Source organism: Ichthyophthirius multifiliis (assembly GCF_000220395.1).
Source record: "Ichthyophthirius multifiliis unplaced genomic scaffold scaff_1120509249685, whole genome shotgun sequence".
NCBI lineage: Eukaryota > Ciliophora > Oligohymenophorea > Hymenostomatida > Ichthyophthirius > Ichthyophthirius multifiliis.
Genome location: NW_004087461.1, coordinates 1 through 10,386, shown reverse-complemented (window position 1 = coordinate 10,386; position 10,386 = coordinate 1). Strand labels below are relative to the sequence as shown.

The 10,386-nt window shown below is 11.4% G+C and overlaps 1 protein-coding gene across 1 annotated transcript, besides 15 other annotated features; it reads left to right on the top strand. All coding sequences in view use genetic code 6, as the record gives it.

The window, feature by feature from the left end:
• Window positions 1-132: 132 nt before the first annotated feature.
• Window positions 133-202: a microsatellite.
• A 144-nt stretch (window positions 203-346) lies between these two features.
• On the top strand, window positions 347-2,156 carry IMG5_023120 (hypothetical protein; the record flags this gene model as incomplete). The annotated part of the gene is made up of 6 exons (XM_004039394.1): window positions 347-485; window positions 607-677; window positions 1,019-1,289; window positions 1,349-1,401; window positions 1,530-1,776; window positions 1,815-2,156. Coding segments are annotated over 6 exons (1,123 nt in total), but the record flags the coding sequence as incomplete, so codon positions are not given.
• Window positions 669-705: a microsatellite.
• Window positions 732-774: a microsatellite.
• Window positions 903-992: a microsatellite.
• Window positions 2,157-2,185: 29 nt separating the features above from the next.
• Window positions 2,186-2,248: a microsatellite.
• Window positions 2,249-3,641: 1,393 nt separating this feature from the next.
• Window positions 3,642-3,691: a microsatellite.
• Window positions 3,692-5,540: 1,849 nt separating this feature from the next.
• Window positions 5,541-5,599: a microsatellite.
• Window positions 5,600-5,609: 10 nt separating this feature from the next.
• Window positions 5,610-5,658: a microsatellite.
• A 535-nt stretch (window positions 5,659-6,193) lies between these two features.
• Window positions 6,194-6,239: a microsatellite.
• A 711-nt stretch (window positions 6,240-6,950) lies between these two features.
• Window positions 6,951-7,013: a microsatellite.
• Window positions 7,014-7,232: 219 nt separating this feature from the next.
• Window positions 7,233-7,272: a microsatellite.
• A 1,350-nt stretch (window positions 7,273-8,622) lies between these two features.
• Window positions 8,623-8,669: a microsatellite.
• A 68-nt stretch (window positions 8,670-8,737) lies between these two features.
• Window positions 8,738-8,789: a microsatellite.
• Window positions 8,790-10,117: 1,328 nt separating this feature from the next.
• Window positions 10,118-10,150: a microsatellite.
• Window positions 10,151-10,247: 97 nt separating this feature from the next.
• Window positions 10,248-10,315: a microsatellite.
• Window positions 10,316-10,386: the final 71 nt, after the last annotated feature.

Below are 10,386 nucleotides of genomic sequence, written 5' to 3'. Positions count from 1 at the left end.
AAAATAAAATAACATTAAGACCTTTATTAATATATATTTAAAATAAGGTGTTATTAAACCAGAAGAAGCCTAGCTAAATTTACAGATATGGACGAAAGCCATGAAGATATAGTAAATAAAAATATATAGAGTTATATATATATATATAAATATATATATATATATATATATATATAATATATATATATATATTATTTATATACTTATTTTTATATGTAAATTTAAATAGAATGATGCATTGAATATTTTTCATTGCGTAAAATTTAAAAATAGAGGAAAACTTTCTAGTCATTTATGGTTTTTTTGTGGTTTCTGTGAAATTTTTCAACCAGATTATACTATATTAATGGATTGTGGCTTAATTCCTGATTAAAAAGCAATTATTAACATGTATATAGCTTTAGAAACAGATAAAAATATAGGAGGAGTATGTGGTTTTATGGGAATAAAATTTTAAGATGTATATTCAGAAGCTATAATAAGAAGTAAATAAAATAAAAAAATTACAAAAAAAATTAAATAATAAATAAAAAGATGATGGATATAAATAGGAAATAATAGATCCTATATCTCATGCGTTTTAAAATATATTCTCTATTTAAAAAGCTTAAATGTACGAATATAATATGGGTCATATGTTAGATAAACCTTTTGAATCTTTATTTGGATATATATAAGTAAGTAAATGTATATATAATAATAAATCAAAAAAATCATATATAAATTTATAATAAAATAATTAATTAATTTATTAAAATATTATTTATTTCTATTTTTAAATTATTACGGTAGTTGTAAATAGAAGTTTTTTCTAGCAGCCAAGATGATATAAAAAGTTTATATACTATATAATTAATATCCATACAATTATATGTATATATAACTAGAAATAATTAACAAATTATATATATATATATATATATATATATATATGTATTTTAATATATTAATATTATATATATATATATATATATTTATATATATATATATATTTTTCTTTAATATTCAAATAATAAAGGTTTTACCTGGCGCATTTAGTGGATATAGATGGGATGCATTAAAAAGAGATGATGATGGTGAATGTATTTTAGATGAATATTTAATAAGTGAATTAGATCCTGATATTATTTTAACTTTAGAATAAAAGAATATGTTTTTAGCCGAGGATAGAATTTTATGTTTAAAAATTTTTTCTAAAAGAAAAAAGGCCTATACATTAAGATATCTTCCAAATGCAAAAGCTAGAGTAGATCCAATTACACATTTAATGGCCTTAGTGGGATAAAGAAGTAATAATAATAAAAAAACTAATAAAAATTAAAACTCATATTAATAAATTTATATATAGGAAGATGGATTAATGGTTCATACTTTGCATTAAAAAAGCTTTTGAAAAATCAAGTATTATTTATGAATCTTCACATTCAGCTTTTGAATTGGTTAAATTTAAGATTTGCATGTCTTTTGCATGGTTAAGCAATGTAATAAAATAATAATAATTATAAAAAAATATTATATAAATAAAAAAGGCTATGACATATATATCAGTCGCATTATTTTTTGTAATTGTATTTATTATGGTTATGACATCAGTTACTTAAGTTACTTTAAGTGGATATTAATAAGGGCATGATCCTATATTTTAAATATTTGGGACAACAGTTTTTATAACTCTTTATATTATGAGTATTTTAGGAATTATGTTTTACTCAATTTCATTTAATAATCAAAATCATTAAGTTTAAAGAAATTTTTATAAAATATCAACTTTTTTAGGTAAAATGCTTATATAAAAAATTTATATATAAAAATAGGAATAATAATGATTGTTGCTGTATGTCTTATGACTTATTATATTATTGAAATAGCTTATTATATGGTTTAGAAATATTTATTGCATGCTTCAATTACAGAATTAAGTAATATTGGTATATTAACAGAATGGGAAGATGGCATTTTGAAAACAATATTTTGTGGACTAGTAGTTTTTGGATTTTTATTAAATTTAGTACCAATTTTAATATATCCTACAAGAATTTTAGAAACAATGAAATGTACTTTTGATTTTATTGCATATTAAGCGACATATGTACATTTACTTTTAGTTTATGCTATATGTAGAATAGATGATTTATCATGGGGAACAAAAAATACAGGTATAATGTATATATAAAAAAAAAAAAATTATAAATATATAAATAAAAATATATATATATATATATATATATATATATATATATATATATATTATTTTTATAGATTAAAAAAATGATTTATAAATAAGAAGTAAACTAATAAAATTTTAATTTGTATGTAAATGGTTTTTAATTAATATTGTTTTTGCTTTCTTATTTGCACTTATACTTACTAGTGATATATTTTAGAATAATTTTAAATCATATATAAAACCGTGTATTTTGACTGCTTTAGCTTATTTTTTAGAGTTAGTTAACTTTTAAAATTATTGGAGCTTTAGTGTATGAATGTTATTTTTATATTTTTAGTGTAAAATGAATATTAAGAAAAAATAAAATCTTTAAAGAAAATACTAAGGATAGGGCTCAAAGTATAAAATTTGTTAGAGATAGATTTTTTTAAGATATTTATTAATAAAATTGAAAAGGATAAAATAATTAAATTTAAATTTTATTATTTCTATATTTTTACTGTTATTTAATTTTTTTTAATAAAAGTATATTAATAGTAATAATAAAATATATATGTATATATAAAATTTAAATTAAATACAACAAAAATATAATAATTTAGATATTTATTTATATTTTACTACAAAAAATAGTTTATATATATTTTCTTTATAATATTAAAAAAAACAATCAATTAAAACACTTATTAATTATATTAAGATAATCAAAAAAATAAATATATGAATTAAATCAATTAATAATAAAAAAAAATCACTAAAAATTAAAAATAAATTTTAGATTAAATGTTATCTAGCAGAAATTAGTTGATTATATAAAAAATCTGTCAATTTATTACATTATTATATGAAATTTATAAATTAAAAAATTATGTATTTCCTAATCAATATATATTTATAATATTTATATAATAAATAATATTCAAAGAATAAGTTTTCTAATTGAAAAAAATAAATAAATATATGAATTATAAAAGTGTAGAATAATATAAAATAATTTGAAGAAATGTATTATTAATTTCTCAAAAAACTTGATTAGAGTATTACTTTCTATTTATTTGTATTAATCTTTTTTAAAAAATATTAAATATAAAACGAATAATAATATAAATAATTATATAATTAAATAAAAGAAAATTAAATAGGATTTTTAAATTTGTTTATTTACGAAAAAAAAAAAAAAAAATTATATCAAAATATTATATTATTTTGGAAATAATTAATTATATATTTTTTTTTATTTTTACTATTTGAGAAAATAAAAAAGGAAAAAATAATTTTTTTTATAACAAAAAAAGTATATAATAAAAATATAAAAAATTATCAATAGAATTACCTTTTAAATATTGCATTTATGTATATAATATTTTTTTAATATATCTTAAATAGCAATTAATTATAATTTAAATAAATATGAATATTGTTATATAAATATATATTTATTTATTTTAATAAATTAATATAATTAATACATAATATATAATATATAAATAATTAAAATATAAAATTAAAAAAATAAAAATAATAATTTTATATATTAATAAAATATTTTTTAATTTATGCATTATATAATTAATAAATAAATATATAAAAATTTAATTACTCAATAGAAATGAGTTAAATATATAAATTATTTTGAAAAATATTCTAATTAAATATAGTTTATTATCATTTATTTAAATAATTAATAAAAAATCTATTTTTAAAAAAGAATCAATTAAGTATGCTTAAAATATTTATTTTATTTTATAAATATATACTGTAAAAAAACTTATTATTGTAAATAAAAAGAAAGGAACATTATTTCTAGAGAAAAATTATTTCTTATACATTTTCAGCCATATATATTTTTAAATTAATATATTATTATATATAAAAATAATAATTAAAAATTTTATTCTTAATTTTTAATTATTTCTATATTATTTATTGTATTATGTAATATTTTCTAATATTCAACAAATTTAATTTTTTTAAAAAATATGTTTGTAGAAAAATTATATCATATTTAAATTTATTATTTATTTTAAAAAGCCTTTTTTTATAATATTATTATTTTATAAAAATATAGTTTATTAAATAAAGACAAAATTAAGAAAATTAAAAATAAATATTATTCTTTTTCAAATTTAACATATTTATTCAATATAATTTTTCATAAAATATATTTTTTTGAAAATCATTTAAGAACTATTTTAATAAATAATATTTAAGTATGTTATAAACAAAGTATTTATAAAAAAATATAATGTTAAATATTTTCTAAATAAATTTGAAAAGAAAATATAAATATAAAATTATATTTATAACTAATAAATTTATAATAATTTTTATTAAATATATGTATTTAAAAAGTTATTATGAAATTATTTTTTGATTATAAAATTATTATTATTTTTATAAAAATTGGATTAGTTATTAAAAATAAAGCAAAAAGCGCATATAATTTTATTTATCATCATAAATGGTATTTATTATATATGTAATTAAGATTACTTACATTAATATTATTAAAAAAAAATTATAAGAATTATTTTATTATATTTTATCAAAAAAATATTAGATTAAGAAATAATCTATAATTTTCATCTATACAAGTTAAGTATAAGTAATAAAAATAAAAGAAAGATAAAAAATTATTAAAGATATTTATTAATTAAATGTATAAAATAAATTTTAATTTAATATAAAAATTTAAAATATTACCAATTAAATATATTTTAATAATTTAAATAGATTAATATTTTAATTAAATAGTACGACTATATATATTTATTTTAAAATGATAATATCTTAAATAAAAAAAATATTTTTAAATGATTTAAATTAATACAGAAAATAATGTTTTTATTTATTATAACAAAATAAAAATAAATGTAAACTTTTAAAGTTTTTTATAAACAATATTATTCAATTAAAAATATACATTTAAGTAAGACATTTATAAAAATTACATTTATTTATATTATATTTTAAAAATTAATTATATAATTATAATATTTATTTCTTAATTAATTATTAATACAATCAATAATTATATTTTTTATTTTTTCTTTGTTAATTTCTATTCTTTTCATTAGATAATTATATAATATTTATATTAACTAAAATAAATAATTATCAAATAATGAAATAGTAATAATAAGAATTTTCGAAGCCTTTTAAATGATATTATAATAATAGAAATTTATTAGATGCGAACAAATTATATAATCATTAAAAATATTTTATGTTTTTTTATAAAATAGATTATTAAAATTATTTTTAATTTAAAAATATAAAATATATGATAATAAATAATATAATATATATTTTTTTATATTATATTCATTATAAATATTTAATGAAATCATATAAAAAAAAAAATATTATTTATTTTTAAAATTAAAAATAATTGAATTATTAAAATATAAATACTTTGAAATTTTAAGAATAAGAATAAAAGAAAAAATAATTGTTAAAAATTTTAAAAATAATTTAAAAAATAATATTAATTTTAATCATAAAAATTATTAATATTTAAAAATAATTTAGAAGATAGTGCGATATTTTATATTTTTTTATATTTATAAAATATTTTAAATAAAATATATTTTTTTTTATTTTAAAAATTTAAAAATTATTATTATAACAATATATATAATACAAAATTACCTAATAAATAATAAAAATAATTTTGATTTAAATTTATATATAAAATATATTTTTTATTAAACTATTAAAAATAAACTATGAAAATTTTCTTTTTATAAGAAATACTCTTATTAATTTTCTTACGAAATATATTAATAAATTACATAAAAAATTTTAGATATAATAATGATAATATTTTATATCTGTTTCTATTTAATATTACTTAATCTATATATATTGAAATATGGTTTATTTTATTATGTTATAGACTCTTTATATCTTTATTTTATTTCGATTCTATTAATAAAAATATCTATTTTTATTTTTTATATATTTCTACATATATTTATTAATATTTTTTTTAATTTATTTACCTTAATTAAAAACTACTGGATATTTATATAATTAATAATTCTAATTTTATTTAAATAATATTTAATTTGCTTACTGAAATTATATTTAACAATATTAAATTTGTCGATAAAAAATTATTTTAATTCTTTTTATAATATTTAAGATATTATGTGTTTGTCTATAATTATAAATATAGATGAAAATATTAAATTATAAAAAAGAATTTAAAAAATAAATATTAAAGTATATTTTTAATAAAAAAAAATAAAAAAAAAAATAATAATAATAATAATATGTAAATTTAACACAGATTTTTACAAAAAAACTACAAAGAATTTTTCAGAGCAAAATGCTTTAATATCAATTAAGTTTTAGATGTTCTATCTAAAAAACTAGATTAAATAAGAAAAATCATTTATGGAAATTTATAATTGTCTATAGTAGATATTGAACAATCAAATTATTAAATTGATTTAGATTTAATTGTTAAATGTAACTCTTTTTAAAAATTAAATGAAACTCTTAAAAACTAAAAATAAAATTCTAATAGTATTTAAAATTTATTTGTATAATTTAAAGAAATTTTCCTTATGTTTGATGAAATATATAAAAATAACTATGCATAACTTAAAAGTTTTCATGAATTATATATATAAAAATAAACTCTAAGCAACGAATTGTTTAATACTATTGCTTTTAAAATACATTAACTATAAAAATACTTTATATATTAAGTAAACATAAGTTAAGAACAAATAAATTAATAGAAATAATGAATAATAATTTGTAAATATATCGATTATATATATTATAATAATTATTTATTTTTTTATATATATATAAATAAATTAAATTTATTTTTGCATTTTACTTAATAAAATTTTAATAAAAAAAAAAATTAATATTTTGTAATTTACCAATTAATAAAAAAAAAATAATTATTATTATTAAATCGTATACATATATACATTATTACAATACAATATAATTTTTTTTAAATAAAAGTTTTTGTTTTTATTTTTTTATAAACTCTTTAAAAATTTAAAATTATCCTTTTTTTATTTTTCATTTTTATTATTAATTTTATGAAATATTTTTTTTTTTATAGAAATATTAATTTTAGTTTTTTGGTTAAATATAAACATTTTTTTTGGTAAATTAAATATAATTATGATTTCAATATTAAATTAAATTTAATGCAGTATTATGTAATTTATATTTGTATTTTAATAATTTTTTATACTTAAAATATAAATTATTGTTTATTTTTAAATAAAAATAATTATTTATATTATAATTATTTTTTAAATTAAATATAACTATGATTTCAATATAAAACTAATTTTAATGCAGTATTATGTAATTTCTATTTATATTTTTTATAAAAAAAAATTATTTAATATAAATTTATTTTGTATTTTAATTTATACTAATATTAGTTTTTAATTTTTTGTAGTTTTATAAACATATTTCATTTTTTGGAAATTTTTCAATATAATTTTTTATTTAGTATATTGATAAAAAAAGTTTTCCAATAAACAATTTATTTTTAACTTTAACAAAAAATTAAAGAATAAAACCTAATTAAATGCTATATTTAAATTAAAGAATTATTAAAGTTTATTTATATAATATAGACATTAATTTTTTTATTTTTTTAAATAAATAAATGTAAATTATCAATATTTTTTTTTTAACAAAAAAAGATAATTATATAACATTTAAATTATTTTATTGACAAGATAGTATAATTGAATAAAATATTTAATTTAATTTTAATTTTTATATAATTTAAAATTAGTATTGTTTTTCAAAATATCATTATTTTATACATAAATATTTTTTTTTTTTAATAATTGTATATATTTTATTAATTTTTTTATTAAATTTTATGCCTAGTTTAAATTTTGATTAAATTAAATGTATTTAAATAATTATTTTTAAATATATATAAAAAATTTAAAAACAATACATTTTTAATATTTAAAATAATATAAACTTCTATATTATAGTAAAATATATATAATTATATTTAAATTATTTTACATATAATGTATATTTGAATAAAATTATTAAATATCGACATAATTAAATAAAAAAAAAAAACTAACAGATAATTATAAATATGTAAAATTAATATATCTATATATAAAAAATATGATAAATTTATATTTAGAATAAAATTATATTATCTTAATAATATATTGTATTAGACTCTTTTAATAAAATATAAATGTATTAATTTAGAAAAAAATAATTATGATATTTCTTAAAAAGCTTATATAAATATAGAATGAATAATTTACTTAAATATACATTTTTAATTATTTAAAATCTAAGATTTCCTAAACCTCTATAATTTTTTATATATACAAAAAAAAAATTTCTTCTTTTTAATTAGAATTTTTTCTAAAAATAAAATAATTTAATTTTACATTATATAAATAAATGTAAAAAATAAGTAAATTAACTAATATTAAATAAAATTTTAATTATTATATAAATTATTGAATATTATTAATTTTTTTTAATAAATTGACACTTTCATTAATAATAATAAAATATAAGAAATATATTAAAAATTGTATTATTTTTAAATAAAATTAATTTTTTTATACATAAGAATAATTATTTTATAGACAAAAATTATTTTTTATTTTTTTTTAAAAAAAAATTTAATTAAGTTTTATAGATTAAATTTTTTAAATTAATTTTATTACAAAAAGCTTTTTAATTTAAATAAAAAAATTGTATTATAATATTACTTATAAACAAAATATTTTCATTTAAAACTATATTTAATTTTTTTACTTTCTAAATAGATATATAATTAATTTATAATCGTATTTTCTTTTAGAAAAAATTATATCTTATTAAAAATTAATAATGTATAATAATTTTTATAATATATAATTAAATAATATTTTTTAATTAATTCATATAAAAAAATATAATAAATATGATTATATTTTCTCTTAATATTTCTTTTTTATTAATGAAATATATTAGATATATTATAAAAATCATATTTTATTTTTTTATATATATATAAGAGATTTTTTTAAAAAAACTAATAATTAAAATGATTTTGATTTGATAATTTAAAAATTTTACATTTTAATTTCTGTTAACTTGTAATTTGCATTATACTCTTAAAACTTAAAACTAAATAATATAAAAAATTTAAAATTATTTTCAATAACTAGAAATTTGTTATGATTTATAAAAATATAAAATCATTTTATTTAATTATTTTCTAAAATTATCTTTTAGATATAAATTAATTAAATAAATTTAGTTTATAATTAAATAAATGAATAAATAAAAACTTTTTAACAATATTAATGCTTTTATAATTTTTATAATTTATCAATATTAATGCTTTTATAATTATATTTTTTTCGAAAATAATTTATTTTTATTTATTTTATATAAATTAGATATTTATATTATTCAAAGTTATTTTTATTTTTTATTCTATTAATTATATTTTATTTTTTAATAAATTTTATTCTTTATATATATGAGAAGACATTTTCATTATTTTTTTATTATTTTCTACTTCAAATATTAAGAAAGCTTAAACAATTTTGTATATTACAAAAAAAAAAAAATTATAATTAATAAAATAACAGTTCATACAATAAAAAATATTTTTCTGAATTAGTTTTAATATTAAAATAATATTGTTTTATTTAAATATACATCTTTTAAATACATTATATAAAGAAAAAATGAGCATAAAATAATTATTATATTATATATATTAGTATTTATATGAATAATAAAATATAAATCTAATACAATTTATCTAATTTATAAAAAAATAAGCTATTGATTTTTATGTATTCAATTTAATAAATTGTTTTAAAAATTATATTATTAAAAAAACTATATCTTCTTAATTTTATTTGATTTATTTTCTATATATATTTTTAATTTTATTAAATAAAAAAAAAGAAATTAAATATATTATATTTTTTAATATATATATTTTTTTTTTCAAAGAAATGTTAAACTATATTTTATTTAGATTATAAAATAAAAAATAATTTACAAATATATGATAATAATATTTAAAGATATTTTTTTTTAATATAATTTATTTATATGTATAATGATAATTTTTTTTAATTAAATATAATTATAATTAATTATATTTATTTTATAAATAAAATAAATTATATATATAAAAAATTTTTATATTATAAAATAAATAATATGTAATATATATA